At 47.7% G+C, this 21,776-nt stretch overlaps 1 protein-coding gene across 2 annotated transcripts in view; it reads left to right on the top strand.

The window, feature by feature from the left end:
- The window catches only part of EXOC6B (exocyst complex component 6B), a 304,945-nt gene that overhangs the window by 31,302 nt on the left and 251,867 nt on the right, over positions 1 to 21,776 (top strand). For both annotated transcript variants that reach the window (XM_030491411.2, XM_030491410.2), the window contains exon 2: positions 17,033 to 17,198. In XM_030491411.2, coding sequence (XP_030347271.1) covers positions 17,033 to 17,198 — 166 coding nt within the window. The remainder of the gene's footprint in view (positions 1 to 17,032; positions 17,199 to 21,776) is intronic.

Genomic DNA, 21,776 nt, shown 5'->3' with positions numbered 1-21,776 from the left:
GAGGCCCCGGAGCTGCTGCGAGGGCTGGAGCAGCTCTGCTCTGGAGCCAGGCTGAGAGAGCTGGGCTGGGGCAGCCTGGAGAAGAGAAGGCTCCTCAAGGGGAGACCTTAGAGCAGCTCCAGTGCCTAAAGGGGCTCCAGGAAACCTGGAGAGGGGCTTTGGACAAGGGCCTGTAGGGACAGGCCAAGGGGAATGGCTTGAACCTGCCAGAGGGGAGACTGAGATGAGCTCTGAGGCAGAAGCTCTTCCCTGTGAGGGTGCTGAGGCGCTGGCACAGGGTGCCCAGAGAAGCTGTGGCTGCCCCATCCCTGGCAGTGTTCAAGGCCAGGTTGGACACAGGGGCTTGGAGCAACCTGCTCTAGTGGAAGGTGTCCCTGCCCGTGGCAGGGGTTCGGAGCTGTGTGGGCTTTAAGGTCCCTTCCAACCGAAACCACTCTGGGATTCTATGATTACAGGGAGAAGGAACTTTTACGGGAGGTGCAGGATGCTGAACAGCAGAACATGTCTAGGGTAAGCTACTTGTTTGCTGTCCTCTCCCACTGAGGGACTTGCACAGCTCAAAAGTGCAATACTTGCTGTGGCCGATGGATGCAGCAGCCTGTGCTGCTCTAGTTCTTCGAGAGTGCAATGGACGTTGTTTGTGCTCAATGCTGGCATGTTTCCTGTCTTGTTTTAAAGACTGGAATACCTGATCTCTGAACATTGGTGATGCTGAGGTGGGTCAGAGGAGAATGGCCCTGCTTCATGGTCTGAAATGTTTGGTGGCTCACTGTGGTGAAGTTAAAGCTCCCTTGGTTTCACCTTGCTCCTGGGGAAAGGCCTGGTGCCTGGAAGCACTGTGATTTCTGGCACAACCAAGGCTTGTTGTGTGGCCATAGGCACTTCACGTAATTCTTCTGTACTTGCCAAGGTGTCACATACACATGATTTTTCCCTTCAGAGGGAAACTGAGGCAGGATGGTGTTTGTAATGTATTCTGTCAGCTTCTGATAAGAGAAACATTTAAAAGTTGCTTTAAGTCCTTGTTTTAAAGTCTACCTGATTCAAGAAGTATTCTGCAGACCCCAAAATAAACACAAATGTTTTGGGATACCCTTCATAGTGTTATACTTCCAGGAATACTTTGGATGCCCCTTTACAAGCAGGAATCAAAGCCTGCAGGCTGCAGTCCTCATCTTCAGTGCAGTGATGCCAAGTGAAAGGATGCGCTGAGCTTACTCAACCAGGAGGCTGTTTCCAGAGTGCTTTTGGTAACTCTGCTCTTCAGGTTTCACCCGTCTGAGCAAACTTCCCTCATGCTGGTTCTGTGTCTGGCTTCAACTCTTACAAAACCTGCTGCACTTGGAGCCTGGATCACGCATCAGTGTGAAATACTTGGCTTCAGCTTCCCTGCATGCAGAGTTCAATTTGAGGCCTTCCAGATCCTGAAGCTGGCCTTGCTTTAGCTGCCGTCGTGCTGAAAAGGGGGATTACGCGTTTGACAGTTGCTGTGCTTTGGGATAAGCTAAACCTCGCTGCAGTTCAGGCAGCGCAACACAGGGTGGCGGTGCCACTTAAAGCTCTGCGGGCCCAAAGGCTGGGAGAATCCCGGGTTGTAGTTAGCTGTGTTCAGCGCTGTGTCCCTTGGTGGCTCAGTGTTCTCTTTCTCTGTATGTGTGTTTCTTCCAAAGCCTCCTCTGTAAGCCACAAGCCACTGAGCTATCGTTTGTGGAAGGGCTGGTGAGAAAGCTTGGACATAGCATCATTCCGTGAGCTAAGGAGCTCAGAATTTATGGAATCATAGAATGGTTTGAGTTGGAAGGGACCTTAAAGCTCATCCAGTTCCAACCCCCTGCCACGAGCAGGGACACCTTCCACTAGAGCAGGTTGCTCCAAGCCCCTGTGTCCAACCTGGCCTTGAACACTGCCAGGGGGTTCTGGCAGTGGTTGAATCACCCCCATACCTGGCATGTGCCAGTTCACCTTCTCAGTCTTCTAATTCCTGTTTTTGATCTTCCCTTTTGCTTCAGTCTGGTTTCTAGATCCTCCTGGCTGAACATTGGCTTGGTGAGGATTTCAGTGGACTATGTAGTGGTATGGCCATAACTTTGCACTCTGAGGAGTGCGTGCTCCTTTGTGGGGGGCTTGTTTTAAGCCAAGCTCAGCCTCAACATCAATCTCACTTCCCAAATTTCCCTGCATGTTCCAGTCTCCCTCTGGTTTTCCATTGTCTTGGGTTTGTCCCTGTAATGCAGAGCTGTCGTGACTCCTAAACCGCATTGCCCTAAAACCCTTTCAGGGGTCGCACAAGTTCAGGAGCAGAATGTTTCTTGGTGTCTCCTCTTTTTAGTCTGTATTCCCCTATAACTGAGGAGAGCCTTTGGGCGCCCATGGGTCATCTCTGCTGCTTGCTCAGACTTGGGAAGGTCAGTTTTGGTGTTGGCAGAGGTCTCTTCCTTCCAGTTCTTGGCTCAGCGCTGTTGTTCTGTTTAGTGTCTGGTGCATGAAGCTCTTGTCAGCACATCCTGCATGGGATTTGCTTTCTTTGTGCTACTTCATGATAAATAGTAGCCTCTAAGAGGACTTGGAGCATGCTCCTGCATGACTATTTCACCCCTTCCCTGTGGCCTTTTCAGAGGGTGTCCTCTGTAGCTTGGGTGCCAGTTGACTTGCAGGTCGCTGCTTGGGTCTAAGCAGTCTCCTCCTCTATAGAAACATCCCATATCCTGCAGCGATCCCAAAGGGAAGCGTGGCAGGAGAACAGCTCTCCAGCCCAGCTCTTCCAGGCTGAGAGGGCTGCCCTGATTTGGCTGTGTCTGAATCATTTATCAGTCTGTGAGCAGACAAGCTGGAGGAGCTGGAGAAGTGCCTGTCGGATCTCTCCTCAAGCAAGGTTCAATCTATCTTGTTGTGAAAGGCAGCCGGCCCATGGAAATCCACATGGCAAAAGAACTGCTGACAAAACCTCCTCCCGCTGCTCTTCTTTGTCTGCTGGTGGTGGTCACTTGAAGTAATCCTCTTGGAAGCCTTTAGATAGGGTAGGTGGGGAGTCTGGATAACTGACCCCCCTCTATAAAGCCATATAGCACATCAACAGGATGTCTGGTTCCGAGAAAATGCATGTTATAGGGTGGTGTCTGTGCAGCATTTAGGAAGCTGGGTTGGTTTATTTTCATTTTTGCTGTTCTTAAACTGAATTATAACATGTTTTAGGCAAATTACTTGGGACTCTGTCACCCAGCTCTGTGTAGCTCTTCCTTTGTGCTGGAATTGCAAAGCCTTTCTGTAATGAAGGTCAAATGAGTGTATGAAGTACAGAAGGTGAAGACATGATTCAATCTCAAGCTTTCTGGTAGGGAAATGCTTATCAATGGCATGATGAAAAATCACTTCCCAGTGTCTGAATGTCTTCTGATGTTTTGTTGTACTAATCTGTTATAGTTGAGGCATGAATAAGTGAACTACATGCCAGAATAAGCACGACCACATCTCATCACTCCTTGTTGCTGTTGCTTCCAAGTGTTTAAAGGCAGTAATATTGGCTCCTTCCTCCCGAGCTGGAGGAGGGATGACCTGCCTAGACCCAGGGACCATAGCTGTGTGTGTGAAGAAGCTGGAGGAAACCTGATGTTTGTGACAGCCCCAAATGCGTGGCAGGTTTTGTGGTTATCTCCCTACTATCACAGGAGGTGGAGGTGCCAGTTCTGTTGCCATCACATTGCCCTCGCTTGGGTAGTGCCTCTTTTACTGACCTTGTTGCAAGATATTAAGAGTACTGGAGATAATGTCCCGTTGCCTTAGGTACCCAAAGAGGTACCTAAGCTAAAACTGGTCATGATGCCTCTGGGTTCCCTCTCTAAGGGTTCTTGGATTTAGCTGCCATTGTAATGTGTTGGGCAGAGAGGTGGGAGTCTCAAAGGCTTGCATGAAGGCAGATGGCCTGGCAGATCTGAAGAGACTGTAGATGAACAAAAAGATTAATTTTGTGCCTTGACATTGGAGAAATCCACATGAACATATAAATGTCCCATTCATAGGATGAGGTTGTTGATGCCTCCACCTTCTGAGACACTGAAATCCATCAACCATGCGAGAAGAACCTATAGGAAGATGAGGCTTAAGATGAGGGGCTTTTGACAAGGGCCTGTAGGGACAGGTCAAGGGGAATGGCTTTAACCTGCCAGAGGGGAGATTGAGATGAGCTCTTGGGCAGAAGCTCTTCCCTGTGAGGGTGCTGAGGCGCTGGCACAGGGTGCCCAGAGAAGCTGTGGCTGCCCCATCCCTGGCAGTGTTCAAGGCCAGGTTGGACACAGGGGCTTGGAGCAACCTGCTCTAGTGGAAGGTGTCCCTGCCCGTGGCAGGGGTTGGACCTGGATGAGCTTTAAGGTCCCTTCCAACCCAAACCACTCTGGGATTCTATGGTTTAGTATTTAAATTGCCTCTCAATTTCCCTCAGAATAAGCTAAGTGAGGAGATCTTTCAGTGTCCTGACACATCCACAGCACTTCGCCCAGCTGGGCTCTTTTCTAGTAATACTTTTGACTGGGACTTACATATTCAGTGCTCTGGTGTTGGTATTTCCTTCACATTTGAGTTTCCAAATAAAGGTAACCCACATAGTCCTGGTTTCAGATACTTTGGGTTCCCCCCTTTAAAAGTCAATGCTTCACTAAAGGTCATGGTGAGAATCAACCCAAGACAGAGCAGATGACTCAATCAGAGCTTTCTGTCTCCCGTTATAAATAAAACATCTGATGTACATCTCCTCCATTACTCTGTGTGTCCTCTGCCTGTCGTAAAGGATTAGACGTGCTGGAACACCATTGCAGGCACAGCAGAAGGGAGATTAGAACATTTGTGGTGGCTTTACATCCACATCCTCCAATTCTTGTGGGTTGGTGTCTGCCCCCTTATTTCGACACTTTTCCTAACAATAGTACATATGGTGGCAATGTTCAGAACCATCCTGCAAAGTCAGTGCGACGAGGGTGTATCATTAGGTTTGATCCTTTTTTTTAAACAGCCTTGTTTACAGGCATTGTAAAGATGATTCATCTCTCTCTTAATGTTAACCAGCTTGGACGGGATGAAATCTATCTCGCTTGGTTCTAGCGAGCATTCCTATCCTACACATGGTGCGAATCAACTGTCCTTCCAACTTGAAAGAGCTTTGAGAGAGTAGGGCCTGCTGACGCATCGCTTTTGTTCTTGGGGGAATTGTTTCCATTGTGCTCACAGAAAGAGGAGGGAAGTTGAAAGCTCTGCTCGTGGCCAGTTCTCTCCATAACTTGTCTCGGTTGGGGGCATTCGTGTTTGTTGGAGTTCTTCTGGCTTTGGGTCGCTCCTTACGTTTGCTGGCTCTTCTGGAGGCTAATTTGTTCAAGCTTTAAGTTCTTCATGTCTTTTATCATCTGAAATTTGTTCTTTAATAGGGACATTATAACCAAGTTGTTCCATTATATTTGCAATTAGGGTAATTATTCCTTTCCTTCAGGATCCTGTCTGGCACAGAATAGCTGTATTCCACCCCGGAGATGGCTGTGGCTTTATGGTGGCTCTATTTATCCAGTAACATATAGCCTAGAAGTGCCTTGTTGTCATAAATGCATGCTTAAGAAGGCTTCAAAGTGTTTTACAACTGAAGACCTGACCTTATACAAATGGAGGAAATGGGGATTTGTCTGTGGCCATCAGTGAAAGCCGAGTTGGGTTCTTTGAAATCCTTGTAAAAACCTGGAAGGATTTAGTTACGTGGGGTCAGAGACACCATTTCATTCACCTTCAGGGCTTAGTTCAGTGTTGGTGGTTTCCAAAGAGCTTCATGGGTAGGTTGGACCCATAGAAACCAGGGCTTTAGGGTATCTCAAGAAGCCACCTAATGCTTCAGTCTGCTCCCTGGTGAGGAGGTGCTTGGTGTCTCCAGCAGCAAATGCATCTACACTGCTCCTGCTTGATGATTTTCTAACTTACTCCTAGAAATGATCATTTTAAAGAGGTTCTGTAACATGCCTTGAAGATCCTTTTGGATTTCTACCACTCTTACACTTAGGAAACTTTGTCTAATGTTTAACCTAATTCTCCTGGGCAATTTAAGCCCATTACTACTTTTCCTCTCCTCAGTAGACACAAGTATTTGCATGGGAATGTGAATTTGGGCCTCCTGGTAGTCATACATCCCAAATGGTGTTGCCTTTTAATCCAGCTTTCCTCCCTGAGGATGTTGCTGTGTCTGGTCCTCCAGATGTGTTTGCAGAGCAGGCATCTATAGTTAGAAGGAGGATGTGCTTTCAGTTATGGCACTGTAGTTCAGAAGTGAGCAGCAGTTTGGGGGCTGAGTTTGAGGTTTGTTGGCAAGGAGGGACTTACATCCGAAACTCAGCATTAGAGACCCAAACCTCAACCCTGGATCAATTGGGACAACAGAGGCTTAAGGCAGGGTTAGTGTCTCTCTTTTATGGAGGTCTTTCAGTTGGTTTTGTTGGAGTCCAGAATGCAGCTATTGTTGTTGAGTGGGTCCAGCTTGGCTGTTTCTGGGTTTTATAGCAAATACATGCCATACATTGAGCTCCTAAGCCCCAACAGATGTGCTCTGAGCTTCCACATCTGGGTTCTGTCCTTAGAGCTGGTCCTGAGCTGTTGTTTTGCCTTAAAGCTACTTCCCTCCTCAACTGAAACACAATCTGTAGCATACCTTTCTGAGGAAGCTTTAGTGAAGCTTAACTGAAATTGATAATCAGTTTGAGCCTCCTGTACATCACTGTTAAGTCTTATGTTGACTGCATGGTTCCTGGGGATGCAGTGGAATATCTCCATGGGATCATGGAGAACTACAAGAGTTGAGTAAAATGCAATAAATGTATTCTTCCACTCTGTTTTAGCTTTTAGAGAAGCCTTTTCAAGTCAAATTGATTTCTGAGCATCTCCTGCAGAACCTCTCTGCTTTTTGGCACATGTAACTGTGAGTTCATGACCTGAGTCTTCTCAAACTGGACAAAAGGGCTTCTCATTCTTAAACTAACCCACACAGGGAGTGACTGAGCCACAGAAACAGAAGTACCTCTTGCTGCTTGTGATGCTGTGATCTGTTTCGTCTGGCCTCCAGCTGTGTCTCTAAAAACACTGGCCCTTTGTAGGTCCTATACTAGGTTGACCTGCCCTAGGCAGGTATCTCAAAGAGTGTCAGGCATCTATGTTTAGCCAACTAAAGCCTAATCTGAGACTTAGACATGAGTTTAGAAAGCAATTGTTAGGCTATAAATGAGAACGAGCTGCCTCTAGCTTGGGCTGTACTGATGGGAGAAATTGGGTCAGCAAGATGCTTGTCTCTGCCAAGTCCCGGTTGCATCAAGTTTCCTTCTGGAGGCACTTGTGTGATTGCTCCTAATCTGGTTTGCTTCAATTAATCAAGGTTATAAAAAGGTTTAAAAGTAGTATTCCTCTTTCTGGGGTGCTGGTGGTGCTGGAGAGGGCTGAAGTTATTAGCGGGACTGGAGTAGGAGCTGGCAGAAGGCGCTTTTCCACTGGCAGAGCTGTGTGCAGAGCACAAATTTGTCTGCTGCTGAAAGTCAGGAACTTCTCAACACAATGAATTGGCAACGGGGAGCTGCATTGTGCCATCTCATTCAACTTTTGCCTGTGAGTGAGACCTCGAGTTGACCCTGGTACTGAACCATGGTCTTCGGCAAGAAGAAAGGAGCTGGAAGCTGGTGAGTGCCGTGTGCTGCCAGGCAGCGATGTCCATGCCAAGTGCTGTTCTGTTGTAGACTGAACTGCCTGTGGAGGTGAGCACAGAATCATGGAATGGTTTGTGTTGGAAGGGACCTTAAAGCTCATCCAATTCCAACCCCCTGCCACGGGCAGGGGCACCTTCCACTAGAGCAGGTTGCTCCAAGCCCCTGTGTCCAACCTGGCCTTGAACACTGCCAGGGATGGGGCAGCCACAGCTTCTCTGGGCACCCTGGGCCAGCGCCTCAGCACCCTCACAGGGAAGAGCTTCTGCCTCAGAGCTCATCTCCATCTCCCCTCTGGCAGGTTAAAGCCATTCCCCTTGACCTGTCCCTCCAGGCCCTTGTCCAAAGCCCCTCTCCAGGTTTCCTGGAGCCCCTTTAGGCCCTGGAGCTGCTCTAAGGTGTCCCCTTCAGGAGCCTTCTCTCCTCCAGGCTGCCCCAGCCCAGCTCTCTCAGCCTGGCTCCAGAGCAGAGCTGCTCCAGCCCTCGCAGCAGCTCCGGGGCCTCCTCTGGCCTCGCTCCAGCAGCTCCACGTCCCTCTTGTGCTGTTGCCCCAGAGCTGGATCAGGACTGTAGGGTTGGTCTCCCCAGAGCGCAGCAGAGGGGCAGGATCCCCTCCCTGAGCTGCTGCTCACGCTCTGGGGGTGCAGCCCAGCACATGGGGGCTTCTGGGCTGGAGCGATAGAGGCAGTGAAGCTGCTGCTTTGGTCTTCAAGACCATGCACAAGCAACACTAAGCCCATGGGTAGTGCTGGTTAGTGATGCTGTCCCAGTCCTCCCACCAAGCTGTGGGTCCGCTCGCTTTGCATGTGGAAGTTATCAATCACAGCACTGTCAGTTTTAATGTGCTTTGTGTGGTTTTATAATGCAGCACTTCTAATCTCAGGCATGTCTTAAGGATTTGTTGCGCCTCTGTTGGATGTTATGACAACATTGCTTCACACAGAAAGGAGGGTCCAGGACTGAAACCCAAGAATGCACCAAAAAAGAAATCAGCTTGTTTAAACAATGCGTAAGACAACAAAATGAACTTTGTTCCTAGGGAAAAGAACTTTTATGGGACAATGACACAGCAAGGATAGATATTAAAATTTTCCTGGGACAATCTAATCTGCTTTTATAGATGTGATGGCTAAAATCTTAATTCTGTAAAGTGTATAAAAATGATATTCTGTTATCAGCAGTCCCATTTGTGGCTGCTTTGGGATGGTGCCTTCCTCCTTCATTGTCAGGTGTTCATTTTCTCTTCTTCCTTGTGCTGCTGTAGGACACCACAGCAGAAGAGTGGTGTCCTGTAGAAGGTGCATGTCTCCAGCACTGTCACCCTTGTGATGGAGATGGTCCCATCTGACAGTGCTTTGGGAATGGGGAGTGAGATGTGGTCAGACTTTCACGTTCTCTCTGGAAAAGATGGGGCAATGTGAATGGTTTTAACTTGATGTCAGAGGGAATTAGAAGTGTTTTAAGAAGGGGATAATTTGCACCAAAAATACTGGTGTTTCTTGTCTACTTCAGGAACCGCTTCCCCTCTTTTCTCCCTCCTGCAGTCTGTAGATATATACAAACCACAGAAGCTGATCCTTTCTGGAACTGGGTGCTTTAGGTTGACTTTTCAGCCCAGCAGTGGCTTTGTAGGGTGGTTTGTGCCTCTTGCCTTGTCCTGATATTCCAGCCTTTATGATTTTCACCACTACACTGCTGTTGGAACTGGTGGAGTCTTGTGTTCTGTAGATGCAATGTCTGGGCTCAGATGTGACTTGAGCTTGTGCAGGCTGTGGTGCTGATAAAAGTTGTAATATAGAAGATGCTTTCCAAAAGATGAAGGTTTTGCATGTTAGTAATAACCCTACTTTGCATTCAAACAATACTGTCTTCTGTCTTCATGATATTATCCCCATATACAGTGGTGGCTTCCAGGGTGCTGCTGTGGCAGGTTCCTCTGTGTGATAAATCATGTTTTAATGTGGCTTCTTCTCAGTCTGCTTGGCTCTGTTCTGTTCTAAATCTGGAGCTTATAACGTGTGTCTCTGGTGAGGCTGAAACGGCTGTTCTGAGGTTGGACTGATGCTCCTGTCTGTGCTGCAGTCTCTGGCAGTTGGATGCAGATTAGGGATCACAGCTGAGGTTCTGTAAGCTTCTAATTGATCCTGCTTGGAAAAACAGAAATTAAAACAAAGAAAAGAAAGTCAGAAGGTGTTTTAATAGCTGCTGACCCCAGGTTGGTGGTACTGCACAAGAGCTTGAGGTCCTGCAGCCCGTTCCCCCTTGAGACAGCATCAAATCCTCTCTCCATCCCTGAACAAACATCTGTTCAGCTTGGTTTTAAACTCTGATGAGTTTCCAGTGTCCCAGCTTGCTTTCTTCCAGAGCTCTGGCTATCTTCAGTTGCATTTCAGCACAAAATCTACCCAAGTTCTTTGCAAATCGATCTGCTCTTGTTCTTCTGTGTCCGGAGAAGTGCACCGGAGCTGGTGCAGGGCCTGGAGCACAAGTGTGATGAGGAACGGCTGAGGGACCTGGGGGGGTTTAGTCTGGAGCAGAGAAGGCTCAGGGGGGACCTTCTCGCTCTCTGCAACTGCCTGACAGGAGGATGGAGCCAGGAGGGGGCTGGTCTCTTGCTCCCAAGGAACAAAGGATGGGACAAGAGGAAACGGCCTCAAGCTGCCCCAGGGGAGGTTTAGATGGAGCTGAGGAACAATTCCTTCCCCAAAGGGTGCTCAGGCATTGGAACAGGCTGCCCAGGGCAGGGCTGGAGTCACCATCCCTGCAAGTGTTCACAAACTGTGTAGACAAGGCCCTCAGTGCCATGGGTTAGTGGTGGCCTTGGCAGTGCTGGGAACAGTTGGACTTGATGATCTTAAAGGTCTTTTCCAACCTAAATGATTCTGATTCCCATTACAGCTCTGCAAACTCCTCACCTTCCTCCCTCTTTAACATAGCAGAGGACTTCTTCCACGGCTCTGAGCTCCGTGTGTCCTCACCAGCCCTTTCTTTTCAAATCAAACCCCAAATTCCTTTGGCTCTTCAGAGCCCAATGAATAAGGTTCTGTGGCTGGTGTGGAGTCTGTGGTTTTTCCTGCCTCCCTCTGATCCCGTTGCACTTGTGCTGCTGCTTTTGACCTTTGCTTGGACCCCAACCATGCACTTGCCTTTATTGACCTTCCTCCTTCTTGACTTCTGGCAACACATCCAATTTCTCGAGGTCTTTGGCTGCTGCTTGTGACTCCTTCACTTTGGTGTCACCAACATGTTTCCAAAGTGCTGCTTGCATTATAGTTTCTAATTCACTAATAAAACCGCTGAAGAAAACCAGGCCCAGAAAACTGCATGGGGAAGCCCTGTTGAAAAGCTCCTTCTGGTTGAGGCCAGTCATTGACAAGTAACATGCTTTGTAGGATGGTTTTGGAGCAGCGTATGCATGTGGTTTATGGCAATTTTCTGTGCAGTGTTGCTCCTTGTGAGGATACCCATCAGGGTCATGCTGGGACCTGGCTGAAATCAAGGTGTTCCCAGCTATGAAACAAGAGTCAGCTTGCCAAATAACAAGTACAGTGATGCTCTGCAGAAAGGGCTTTGTTTTGTACTCCAGGACCTCAAGATAATGGGATATTGCTGATGTTTTGCTGAATTTTACAGTGATTGGAATGATTTCTGTTGTAAACTGAGAGTATGATGGTGGGGTAAGCTTGTGTGCAAGAGATGTGGGTCTGAGTAGGAGAAGTTTAGACAGGCTGAGAGAGCTGGGCTGGTTCAGCCTGGAGAAGAGAAGGGTCCTTAAGGGAAGATCTTAGAGCAGCTCCAGTGCCTAAAGGGGCTCCAGGAAACCTGGAGAGGGGCTTTGGACAAGGGCCTGTAGGGACAGGCCAAGGGGAATGGCTTTAACCTGCCAGAGGGGAGATTGAGATGAGCTCTGAGGCAGAAGCTCTTCCCTGTGAGGGTGCTGAGGCGCTGGCCCAGGGTGCCCAGAGAAGCTGTGGCTGCCCCATCCCTGGCAGTGTTCAAGGCCAGGTTGGACACAGGGGCTTGGAGCAACCTGCTCTAGTGGAAGGTGTCCCTGCCCGTGGCAGGGGGTTGGGACTGGGTGAGCTTTAAGGTCCCTTCCAACCCAAACCACTCCAGGCTGGGGTTTTATGAAAAACACACGTGGGAATGCTTCCTAAACTATAGTAATAAAAAATAATTATGATTAAATGTTTTATACTTTTCCAAAATGGAAAAAAAGTTGCTTTTTTTCCTCCATATTTGTGCTGTAAATGTAAACCCATGTGAGTGATAGGACAAAACCCAATGGGTTAAATTTCATTTAGGTAGCAGAATGAAAACACATAGCAAATTCCACACTTGCTCTTCCACTGAGATACTTTCGGGTGTAACACAACGAGTAAATGGGGTGTCTTTGGGAGTGGAACATGCTAAAGCTCTATGTGTGCGGGTAACCTTTTGAAGCACAAGGCTTGAAGCTGTTTGCTCTGACGGATGTTAAGCAGGTACTCGTCTTGCAAACTCTCTGTGACCTTTTCTCAATGGAGCTGCTGCACCACTCATGAAAATATTATATCTATTTTCTTGCATTGCTCAGTAGTTAATTTGTTTATTACAAAAGTCAGAAGAAGATTAAACAAACTGCTAATGCTTTTATGTAGCATAATGAGAAGAAAATGTTACTGAGGGATTAAAACCACTACAGAAGTTTAAAGGGGGAGAGGGGCGGGAAGAAGGAAAATAAAAGTCCATAACAGAGTCAGGAATTTGTTCCACTTATTAATTGAAAACAAAAGCAAGTCCCTTCTGTTCCAGTGTCCCCAGAATGTCCTTCTGCATTGTTCCAGATCTCTTTCATTTCGCCCCCAGAGGTTTCCCTCCTCTGTACTTTCAGCTGAATTTATTTAGGTTACTTCTGAGTGCCCGTCCTGCAGGCAGCTCTCGTTGGGGATGAGGTTGTGGGGTCAGACTTGTGGCTTGGCCTTCCTCGAGGCTGCCTGGAGGCCTTGTGTTAACCAGCTGAGGATGAGACACAGCGAGGACATGCAAAAAGGGTTCTGAAGTATTTTCTAGCATTAATTTATACATGTGCAATATATTTAAGCTCCTCTGACGTGTTTTCATCATTTATATGGTAGAATCCCAGACTGGTTTGTGTTGGGAGGGAGCTTAAAGCTCATCCAGCTCCAACCCCCTGCCGCGGGCAAGGACACCTTCCACTAGAGCAGGTTGCTCCAAGCCCCTGTGTCCAACCTGGCCTTGAACACTGCCAGGGATGGGGCAGCCACAGCTTCTCTGGGCACCCTGTGCCAGCGCCTCAGCACCCTCACAGGGAAGAGCTTCTGCCTCAGAGCTCATCTCAGTCTCCCCTCTGGCAGGTTAAAGCCATTCCCCTTGGCTTGTCCCTCCAGGCCCTTGTCCAAAGCCCCTCTCCAGGTTTCCTGGAGCCCCTTTAGGCACTGGAGCTGCTCTAAGGACTCCCCTTCAGGAGCCTTCTCTTCTCCAGGCTGCCCCAGCCCAGCTCTCTCAGCCTGGCTCCAGAGCAGAGCTGCTCCAGCCCTCGCAGCAGCTCCGGGGCCTCCTCTGCACTTGCTCCAACACTATGTGGATATGGTGTATGGATTCAGCAGATGGTGTATGGTACAGGACCTGCCAGCCTGAGAACAGCCACATAAAGCATCTAAAGCGTGGCTGGAGAGAATGTAGGTTTTGTTGGTGCTTGGTGGCAGGACCCAAAGTGTCCTGCCTCTGACCATGTTTTAAGGAGATTTGTGGCTAAGTTTTTTGTCTCTTTCAGTCTTCTCTTGGGCTGTGTTCCCCAAAACCTCTGCATTTTCCTCAATTTCTTGTGGATGTTGAAGTAATGGAGAATGCAGTGGAGTATTCAGTGCAATGTGGTGGTTGATTACAACAGAGTCAAGCGAAGCTCTGGGTTGCAGGGGGAGGATGAAGCTGTGAAGGGTTCGCTATCATCATGTGCCTCTGTATGAGCTGATGCTTGGAAAATGAAAAGGCACCAGAGCATCCAACTGTTCCGCAGGTCCACATCTGCAGCACCCCCTTTGTTAATAGTTTGGCTGCTTGACATGGGCCAGGTTTGGTTGCCCCTATTTTGGGGACTACACTTTGCAATACCACAAGCTGCAGATGGGAACTTCTGGTGCATTTGCCTGCTCTGGCTTTCCTGGAAAGATTTTTCTAGTTGACCTTTTGGAATAAAAACCAAAGTGGATTTTTAATGACTGCAGAAATTGTGAAACTGAACAATACAATCCAAGAACTTTTTCAAGGCATCCTCAATGGTTTTGTTTAGTGAGTGTACTTCAGAAATGTAAACCAGACTGATGTGGCACTGAGCGAAGTCTTCAAGCCCAGAATTACAGCCTACAGAGCTATAAGATAAGTGCATGCAGGACACACCACTGTTCCTCAGCCTTTTTCAATCAAAAGGCTTTTTGTGGGGGAGACTATTACCAAAGCTATCTGACAAGCAATATTTTTATAGCAAAGACAAAAGAGAAGCTGCCTCAAGGATCATTTTCTATAGCGTTGTCCTGGTGCTTTGTTTACAACCAGGAGCATGAATAGGCCAAACCAGTTCTAATTGTGATTTTAGTTTTTCTTCCTTTATATGTCCCTTGTGTGCTGTCGTGACCATTAGTGGGTATTAGTCTACATCTAAGATTCATTTCTTTCTAGAAGTGTTTTTGCATCACCTTGTAGTGTCTTCTGAATTATCAGTCACTTCAGAACAGTATTGAACACATAGATCAGGCTGTAATTTGGGCTTGAACTCAAGTGAGATGTTACTAGGAGCAGAGTGAATGTGCAGAAGAAATGAGGTGGAGGGGAGCAGCTGAAGAGAAGTGGAGATCCAGAGCAAGGCAGTGGGAATCCTGAAGGTTTAATAGGGAAGAATTGGGAAGTGTAATGCCCCAGTGTGGGAATCCTGAAAAGGAAGAATGTAATGAAGGTGCTCAGTTGAGTTGATCAAGTGAGAACCAGAGTTGGGCTTGAGAAAACTGGCAGTTTCTAGGTAGGTGACAGCATATTTACATCAAGGCTATGGGATCACAGGGATGATTTTCCAAGAGTGGTTCATAGCCTGGGCAGCTGAAGCAGCAGCTCAGGAAGTTGGACGTCTACCAGAGCCAGGGAACTGAAGATGATGATGGTAGAGTTTGGGACTTGAGAGTGTCTTCATGTGATTGCAGGGGTGAGATTGTTCTTGCAACCCGAGTCACTGTGTTCTTGATTTTGAGCTGAGTCCCTGCGTACTCACTGTAGTCCACTTATGATTGTGTTCAATACAGAGTAAGAACTTGACATCCCCTAATTTTGGAGTCAACATCCTTCAACTTGGGAGTGTGTTGCAGTTTGGTCTAGGAGGGGCTGGGCTGTTGCCCATTTACCTGTGTTTTTGAGAGATGGTAGAGGTGAAGAATGCTGGCTCTGCATTGGAGAGAGGTTTGTGGATGAACAGGAGAGCTCAGAGGAAGATGAGGGTGCTGAGGCGCTGGCACAGGGTGCCCAGAGAAGCTGTGGCTGCCCCATCCCTGGCAGTGTTCAAGGCCAGGTTGGACACAGGGGCTTGGAGCAACCTGCTCTAGTGGAAGGTGTCCCTGCCCGGGGCAGGGGGTTGGAGCTGGATGAGCTTTAAGGTCCCTTCCAACCCAAATATTCCGTGGTTCTATGGTACAGAGTTTGTTCAAATACAAGCTTAGAGCTGACCCCTGAGATGCTGGGGTTTCGTTGCTGTCTGTCACCAACTCTTTTTGTGTTACACTGGAGTTTGGCTAAACAAAAAATAAAATAGAAGGTTTTCAGTCATCAAACCTGTATGTCTCAGTTTAGCCACCTCGAGAGGAAACTTTGCCTGGAGTTGTGAGTAATTCTGGGTTTTTCTTTCACCATTCATAGATGCTACTGTAAATGCAAAGAGCACTAGATGGCAGTCTGCCTCCAACTTTCCTGTTCCACCCGCAAAGCTCTGCTAAGCTGTGAATAACAACCACTAGAATCCATGTAATTTGAGGGTTATATCTCTCTTTCACCTTTAGCACCAACCAACTTCTACCTTGGAATAAAGAAGGGAACAGGGTCACCTTTGGAGACTTCTACTCTTGGTGACTGTTATTTTACCTTGAGTTTTAAGTAGGTTTGTAAACTTTGGGCATTTTTGTTTTGCTGTTGAGAAGGTTTACTGAAACCGTGTAACTGAAATTGCAAGGGCAGATATTAAGGAATGATAATTAAGTGGTTTTTCTCCAGCTTTTAGTCCTGTCATGGTATTTTTCTGTATTACTTTGAGAACTTTGTGGATTGCAGAGGTGGGATTCTCTGAAGCGACTTGTGAGCACAGATCACAGTGAAGGGTCACATCGCTTTCTGCAGGCAGAAAGATTTAACGTATCATAGAATCCCAGATTGGTTTGGGTTGGACACTGCCAGGGATGGGGCAGCCACAGCTTCTCTGGGCACCCTGTGCCAGCGCCTCAGCACCCTCACAGGAAAGAGCTTCTGCCTCAGAGCTCATCTCAGTCTCCCCTCTGGCAGGTTAAAGCCATTCCCCCTTGGCCTGTCCCTACAGGCCCTTGTCCAAAGCCCCTCTCCAGGTTCCCTGGAGCCCCTTTAGGCACTGGAGCTGCTCTAAGGTCTCCCCTTCAGGAGCCTTCTTTTCTCCAGCATAAGGGATGGGATCTGGGTGCTATTTCAGCTGCAGGAATTGCTACCTTTCTCATGTTTTAGTCAGGAGCAGTGTTGACCTTTCCTCTGCCCCCATGTGTTTTGGGCTCTGTTTGCAGCAGGCAGTGGGGACCCCAGCAGTGACCCCAACCACCCTTTTGCTGCTTCTAGTTCAACAGACAATTTGTTTGCTGTGGCTGTGTTGGTCTTTCAGCCAAAGGGCTAACTGTGCTGTCAACATTGGGAGTGGGAAGGGGAGTAGGTTTTGGCAGCTGTAGATGTGATACTTTTCCGTTATAGCTTTTGGCCTTGAAGGCTAAAGAACACCCAAGAGGAGCACTCAGCAGTATAGCATATGGTAACAGATAGTGATCAGAGGTGGCTGAGCTCAAAGACAGAGCACAAAGACTTTGTTTCAGATCATTTGATGCTGGGTTGGTCGTGGTGTTGTCTCTGAGGGAACATCAGGCTGGTGTTTGACAGGTGGAAAAAGAAAGGGCTGGAATAGGAAGATACTCAAACTTGGGTTTGGTGCCTGGTGTATGTGAATAAATAGCAGAACTATTCCTTTATCACAAGAGGGTTTTTTAAGCTCATATTGTAAGTAATGACAGTAACAAATACTGAAATCTTGACCAACATTGACATCTTCTCTTTAGGTCTGTCTATGATGGAGAAGAACACGGTCGCTTCATGGAGAAACTGGAAGCACGAATCAGGAACCATGATCGTGAGATTGAGAAAATGTGCAACTTCCATTACCAGGGCTTTGTGGACTCCATCACAGAGCTGCTGAAGGTTAGAGGAGAAGCTCAGAAACTGAAGGTAAGAGAAAGCCATCTAGATGTGGTCCTGGCGGAGCAGAGGGCTGCTTTTCAGGAAAAGAAGGAAAAACTCCAAACTCGGCGTGCTGACTGCTGCTTTTCATACATTTATTTATTCACTTAGAGCTGTCTCTGGCATTTCCAAGCAAGCTTCTGGCTTTACACACACAGCTCTCCATCCCACAAACCACCACATGCTCACAGAAACACCTTCCTGGGGGGATATCCTGACACTAGAACCACTCGTGTTATTACAGTGGCATTTTCCATGACAAGGGTGCATCCAGGAGTTGATCGTAGGATGAGGCCATTGGAAATACCATGAAAAAGCCTTTATTTATTTGTTTTTAAGCTATTGTTCCTAGCCAAGAATTCCACATTGTTTGTTTGCAAAAGCTTTTTGCTGTTTCCCATTCTACAAACAGCTACTTTGTTGGTGGCGCACTGTGAAGTCCATCTCTGTACCCTCAGGATCTCTCTTGATTTCCATTACTATGTGATCTATAAAACAGCACATGGGAAAAATACACACAGAAACACATTTCTCAAATCCAGAGCCCTCTTTGTAAGGGTTTCCTCAGGGAATCATCCCTGGGTCCAGTGGTGAGTGTGTTTTGTTCCAGCTATTCATTCTCTATTTGATCTGGGTCTTTTTCTCAGTAGCACTGGTCTTTAAACATACGTACAACAAGCAGTAAAATAAATGCCCTCCCTGTTGCATCTCCAGTGTGTATCTTCACTCCTGTGCTTTTAGCTTTGAGTTGTTTTGTATAATCTCATGCTGTAGAAATATCAGTGTTCATTGTTTTAAGAGTGCACATGGTAGATATAAGCTGGTGCGTCGTCTTCTCCTATTCATGAGTAACACAGCTGCCCTCCGTGCTGGAATGCTGGATTTCAGGTGGCCCCAAGTGAACTAAAAACTTGAGGAAAAAAGGGCTAAGGGAGACCTTATCACCATGTTCCAGTATTTAAAGGGTGGCTACAAAGAAGATGGAGACTCCCTTTAGACAAGGAGTCCCATGGAAAAGGCAAGAGGTGATGGGCACAAGTTACTCCTGGGGAGATTCTGACTGGGCATAAGAGGAACGTTTCTCCCAGTGATAACAACCAACCACTGTTCTTCTCTGATCTTGTCCTCTGTAAGCTGGGTAGCACCAATCCATCCTGGAGAGTTGTACTTTCCAGGCATCTCACCATTTGTTCTTTCCTACTCAAGTCCTTCCAGTTGATGGATTTTGGGGTTTTTTTTGGGTGCTAAGCATGGTTTCAAAGCTGGGGCAGGCAATCAGGCACTAGTGAAATGGTGTAGGAGGGTTATTTCAGGTGGGTTACAGGATTTTGTTCACACATACTCATGTGATGTTTGCTTTCTAAGTAACAGCTTAGCACTGGCAGTTCTTCAGGCTGATGTATGGTGATAATAGAGTCTGTTTTCAAAGAGCTCCCCTAGAGTCATTCATTGCCTTGTTTTGGGTGGCTGATGATCTCTGCCCAGATTTATACTTCAAACCTGCCACTACTGAGCAGCAATTAATAAAAAGGCTTTTCTCTGAAAAGACATCTGCAATTCCAGTCCTCCTCACCAGTGTGGGCAGCGCTGCTGCGTGCAGCCATAAGGTCTATGAAGTTGTGAGTAGTGGGGGAGAAAATGAGTAGGAAGCAATTTTTTTCACTTAGTGCATTCGGATTAAGGCAGAGCTCATTAAACTGAGGCAACTGGCTTAGAGCAAAGGGAAGTTCTTCACCTGTGTGAAACCAGGCAGGGGATCCCATTGCTCTAGGATGCAGCGATGACCTGAAGCACACCGGCTGTACAGTGGATTCCCACAGGGGTTATAGAATCCCAGACTGGTTTGTGTTGGAAGGGACCTTAAAGCTCATCCAGTTCCAACCCCCTGCCATGGGCAAGGGCACCTTCCACTAGAGCAGGTTGCTCCAAGCCCCATTCCTCCTCTGTTATGTTAATAGAGGGAGAATGGCTGCAGTGGTGGATAATGAAGCCGTTCTTTGGGTGCACTCTCCAGATGGGGAAGTTCATGAGGTGCTGACTTGAAGGATCACTCCGTAGTCACCCTCTTTTCCTTGCACAGGGAATCAGCAGTAGGTGGTTGGATAGAGGAGTGGAATCAGCACAGCCACTCAGGGTTATGGTGGTGCCCTTCAGGTCCATTCCCAAGGTTCCTCTCCAGCTCCCTTTGCTCCTCTCTGTCATCACTCTGACACTCTCTAAATGACAGCAGAGCGATGTTTAACCCCTCACCCATCCCAAGGCCTGCTCCATACCACATATTCCATACACAGATGAATGAACTAACTACTTGAGCATCCTTTAAGCCCCTGTGTGATCCCAGTGTCTCGTTCCTCACATGTGCTCACCTGTTGTCTGTCCCCCCTCGCTGTGCGTCTGTCTTAGATTATAAACCCTCCTCGTCTGAAAAGCTTTAACATGTCTACAGAGAGTCTATATAAATAATCATCTATTTTATTACAATATATAGATAGAGATCTTAAGACCAAAACAAAACACAGCTCCCTGCCCCCTGAAAACTCAGTATGCAAGGGCAGACTATATCCTTACTCCTTGCTGTAACTGGGATCGATATGTAATTTTAATAGAAGACTACTACAGCCCTGGCATTATTTTAGGAGCAGTTTTAAATTAGCCTACATGGATTCCTTTTTCCTAGTGGGATTTTCAGGATAGAAGCAAATAAAATAATCTTTGGAAGAGATGCTGGGCTCCTGCTCATAAAAGCTCAATGCATCATAAAGGAAATGAGCAGTTTTTGCACAGGGCAATCAGCCAGGAAAGCTGAAGCTACTGCAGAAGGGGGAGCAATGTGATGCAGATGCTGTTGAGAAACTGTGAGTGGGGAGATCATGGGATGATTCTTCTTGCATCATGGTAAGCTTAAAAACCAGCATGGCTGGTGTTAAAAGGAAGCCTGTAAGTCTGGATGGCTCTGCTTGTTGAAGCAACACAAACCTTTCAGTGTGAGACCTCATGTTGCAGTTTGGATCAGTGTGGAAAATCACAGTTGCCCGATATCTTTCAGGAGTCAGTAGGAAGCAAATTGGATCCTGAATCAATTTAGTCAGAATCCCAGCCTGGTTTGTGTTGGAAGGGACCTCAATGCTCCTCCAGTTCCAAGCCCCTGCCACGGACAGGGACACCTTCCACTAGAGCAGGTTGCTCCAAGCCCCTGTGTCCAACCTGGCCTTGAACACTGCCAGGGATGGGGCAGCCACAGCTTCTCTGGGCACCCTGTGCCAGCGCCTCAGCACCCTCACAGGGAAGAGCTTCTGCCTTAGAGCTCATCTCAGTCTCCTCTCTGGCAGGTTAAAGCCATTCCCCTTGTCCTGTCCCTCCAGGCCCTTGTCCAAAGCCCCTCTCCAGGTTTCCTGGAGCCCCTTTAGGCACTGGAGCTGCTCTAAGGTGTCCCCTTCAGGAGCCTTCTCTTCTCTAGGCTGCCCCAGCCCAGCTCTCTCAGCCTGGCTCCAGAGCAGAGCTGCTCCAGCCCTCGCAGCAGCTCCGGGGCCTCCTCTGGCCTCGCTCCAGCAGCTCCACGTCCCTCTTGTGCTGCTGCCCCAGAGCTGGATCAGGACTGCAGGGGGGGGGTCTCCCCAGAGCACAGCAGAGGGGCAGGATCCCCTCCCTGAGCTGCTGCTCACGCTCTGGGGGTGCAGCCCAGCACACGGGGGGTTCTGGGCTCAAGCACACACTGAAGCTGGGTCATGGGGACCTTCTCCTCACCCAGCACCCCCAAGTTCCTCTTCTCAGGGCTGCTCCATCCCTTCATCCCTCACCCTGTATTTGTGCTTGTGTTTGCCCAATGCACATTCAGGACTTTGCACTTGGACTTATTGAACTTCATGAGGTTCACACATGCCCACCTCTCAAACCTGTAAGTCTTACATTAATACCAAGGTCCCCTTCTATCTGAGCTGTTTGCTTTGTGGTGTGCTCCGAAAGGAAAGAGATGGCTGTTTTCATCTGAATCCACTGTGAAGCTTGTTCAGCTTTGCTCTGCAATTGCTCTGTTCCACCTACCATCTAAGTTGTGTTGGGTAATTGGAGAGCATCAAATGATGTTGCTTCACTAGTGATAAACTCGTTAAAAACGCAGCTTGTTTCTGCAGTTATTGCAAAGCATCAGGAAACAAGGATCTTCAGTTTTTTTGTGGGATCTTATGCTCCTGAATGTACTTTGAGAGCTCTGTGTCACAGCTCATGCTGTTGTCCAAGCTCTGTTGCTGATATTTGCCCATAGAATGAACAGAACTGCAGAGAACACAAGGAACTAGTTCATAAAATGTGATGATACCACTTGAAATCCAGCAGCAGCTTCCAACATACAGTGAGCCTGAGCAAAACTAGAAACCTCTGAGACATCTTACAGAGACGAGCCTTGAAATGAATATTTACAACTTCAGTAGCTGTGAAAATAAGTATTCTATGGAAAAAAAAGGTGGTTTTATGGCATGTTAGTCTTGGACTGATGGAGGCACCTGAACTCCGAGCAGTCTGTGCTGGTATTTACCTTTAGAATTGGCTGCTCTTGCTGAGGACCTGAAT

Source organism: Strigops habroptila, chromosome 7, assembly GCF_004027225.2.
Source record: "Strigops habroptila isolate Jane chromosome 7, bStrHab1.2.pri, whole genome shotgun sequence".
Taxonomy (NCBI): domain Eukaryota; kingdom Metazoa; phylum Chordata; class Aves; order Psittaciformes; family Psittacidae; genus Strigops; species Strigops habroptila.
The sequence above is the reverse complement of the archived record's forward strand: the minus strand, read 5'-3'. Positions and strand labels throughout refer to the sequence as shown.